Source organism: Stenella coeruleoalba (assembly GCF_951394435.1).
Source record: "Stenella coeruleoalba genome assembly, chromosome: 2".
NCBI classification, from domain to species: Eukaryota; Metazoa; Chordata; class Mammalia; order Artiodactyla; family Delphinidae; genus Stenella; species Stenella coeruleoalba.
In genome coordinates, this window is record NC_137147.1 from 83,926,993 (window position 1) to 83,929,670 (window position 2,678).

General features: G+C 59.7%; 1 protein-coding gene across 1 annotated transcript; it reads left to right on the forward strand.

Moving 5' to 3' along the window:
- The first annotated feature begins 538 nt into the window (after nt 1-538).
- Nucleotides 539-2,328, forward strand: CHAC1 (ChaC glutathione specific gamma-glutamylcyclotransferase 1). Its single transcript, XM_079913158.1, has 3 exons — nt 539-814; nt 1,223-1,258; nt 1,692-2,328. The coding sequence occupies exons 1-3, from the start codon at nt 593-595 to the stop codon at nt 2,091-2,093; spliced, it is 660 nt and encodes a 219-aa protein (XP_079769284.1). The 5' UTR covers nt 539-592; the 3' UTR covers nt 2,094-2,328.
- Nucleotides 2,329-2,678: the final 350 nt, after the last annotated feature.

A 2,678-nucleotide genomic window follows, 5' to 3' on the forward strand; every position in this document is an offset into this window, starting at 1 on the left:
CACTGGACCTGGTAAAGAGTCCGTGCTGCCTGGGGTGGCAGTGACTCGGCCAGGTGCACTGGCAGGACTGCTTGAGAGACACCCTCCTGGGGCCGGCCCGCCATGGTTCTTGAAGGGCCCAGGCCGTAAAGGGGCTGATGGGGAGACGACCGGTGCCCTCCTCCGTACCCACTGCCGGCCGCCTGACGCAATCTGGCGCGTCCTTGCTGCACGGCTGAGCTGGGGAAACCTCCCCAGCCGTTGCATCACTCCTGCCAGGTTTGCTACGGAGGTGGAGCCGAACCAATCAGCAGGCGCGCTGGGCCCAGCGCAGGACGCGCAGTCACCCATTCAGGGGGCGGCGCGGTCAACCTGGCAGCAAAATCCTAAGGTGATTGGCCAAAATGGAATTTGCCCCGCCCCAATAACCGCGGCAGCTGGCCGCGGTGGGTGGGGCTTTCCGGCCGGAGGGTTTAAAGGGGACCTCGGACCGGGCAGCGCAGCTGGAGCAGCCAAGCGGTGCCAGGCTAGGTGGGTACGTCCGTGGTCCTTCCGTGCCCGTGTCGGAGACCAGCCCCGGAGGCCGCCCAGGCCAGTCCCTGTGTCCGGCACCATGAAGCAGGAGTCTGCAGCTCAGAACACCCCGCCCGCCTCACCGCCCCCCTCGCAGCACCCCCAGGACGACTGCGACCCCCAAGCGTTGTGGATTTTCGGGTACGGCTCCCTGGTCTGGAGGCCCGACTTCGCCTACAGCGACAGCCGTGTGGGCTTCGTGCGCGGCTACAGCCGCCGCTTCTGGCAGGGAGACACCTTCCATCGGGGCAGCGACAAGATGGTGAGCATCTGCCCATGCCCGGGTGAATGACGGGGGAGGGGACAGGATAGTGGGCACCGTGCTGGTGCCCTGGAATGTCAGGGTCTATCTGGGCAGACGGTGACTCCGTCCCGATGGGGGAAATATGTAAACCTTGCTTACATATTTTGGCTTAAATTTGTGTGCCCAGTGGGTCACTGTGTGATGGCTATAGGCTGATCCTGTGGATCACCGTGTTGATGAATATTTCTGAATATCAATCTGGGCCACTGCCATGTGTCTACTCCTGTTACATCTATGCATCATCCCCCTGGATGAGTGGGGCTCTCTGAGGCCTGGGACAGAAGGGATACTAAGAGTTTTCTCTACCAATGATGGCAGAGCTCATTTCTAATTTGTTGTTTTTCAAAATCTCTCTTCCCTCCTCAGCCTGGTCGTGTGGTGACCCTCCTTGAAGATCGCGAGGTAAGTGCCAGAGTCAAGAAAGAGACACAGCGTGGAGGGGTGCAGACAGACAGAGCTGTGGCTCCTTGGCTGCAGGCTAGATTAGATGCCCCGCTGGCTGAGGGGAAGGGTGGGTCTAGCTAAGTGCTTCTCATAAGAATCACCTGAGGATCTTGTTAAAATACAGATTTTAATAAGATTTAGAGTGGCCTGAAACTCATTCCTAACAAGCTTACAGGCGATGCCATTGTTTCTCAGACCATACTCTGAGTAGGATTTCTGTTCTTTCTGGGGCTAGACCACCTTACCAACTCATGTTAAGGGAGGATGAGGGCTTGATATATTGCTACTAGAGGGCTCACCAGCGCTCTGCCCGCCTCCCTTACAAGCACAGTACTGGGGTGGGACCAGAAGGAGCTGTGTGACTGACCCCAGTGCCCATGTTTTCTCCTAGGGCTGCACTTGGGGTGTGGCGTACCAGGTGCAAGGTGAGCAGGTGAATGAGGCCCTGAAGTACCTGAATGTGCGGGAGGCAGTGCTTGGCAGCTATGATACCAAGGAGGTCACCTTCTACCCTCAAGATACCCCTGACCAACCACTCAAGGCATTGGCCTACGTGGCCACCCCGCAGAACCCTGGTTACCTGGGCCCTGCGCCTGAGGAGGCCATCGCTACGCAGATCCTGGCCTGCCGAGGCTTCTCTGGCCACAACCTTGAGTACTTGCTGCGCCTGGCAGACTTCATGCAGCTCTGTGGGCCCCAGGCACAGGACGAGCACCTAGCAGCCATCGTGGATGCTGTAGGCACCATGCTGCCCTGCTTCTGCCCCACTGAGCAGGCTTTGGCACTGGTCTGAGGGGCTGAGCCCCTACATGGACACAGGGGCCAGGTCCCCACTCCAGTGCACACAGACAGACTTGATATAGCTGGAGCCCACTGAGAAGACTTGGTGGGCCGACAGGGGCCTCTCTTAAGCTCCTGCCTGTCCGCCAGCCCCCAGATCTCCTACCTGACACTGACTTACTACTTGAAACTCTATTTATTGCACCATGTTGGTGTGGTGGGCAGGGTGGGGGGCCTGCCCTAGATATAGGGGCCCTGCTGAGCGGTGCCCCACCCCAGGCGCCTGGTGCCTGACCAGATTCCCCCCAGTGCTGCTGCTATCCCCATACTACCCAGGCCTCCACCTCCCCGGGGAGCCTCCAAGAGCCTTGACCCTCTGCCCCCCACTCCAGACCTACCATTCCCTAGCCCCAGAAACAACACCCGCCAAAGGTCCCAGCTTGCTGGTGAGGGTAGGAGGGAGTGAGGAGAGGGGGCCCTACAAGAACTGAGGCCCCTGCCAGCCCTGCTCATCCCCCAGGTCCCCAGGGCAGAGCTGGATCTGGAGGCCAGACACAGCTGCTGAGGCTGGGCCTAGGCCTCTTACCCATTTGGCTTT

Excerpts from the sequence above, each read along its gene's own strand:
- CHAC1 (XM_079913158.1), top strand. The coding sequence starts at position 593 with ATGAAGCAGGAGTCTGCAGCTCAGAACACCCCGCCCGCCTCACCGCCC. Across the intron at positions 815-1,222 it reads ATCGGGGCAGCGACAAGATG|CCTGGTCGTGTGGTGACCCT; the intron begins GTGAGCATCTGC and ends TTCCCTCCTCAG. Across the intron at positions 1,259-1,691 it reads CCCTCCTTGAAGATCGCGAG|GGCTGCACTTGGGGTGTGGC; the intron begins GTAAGTGCCAGA and ends GTTTTCTCCTAG.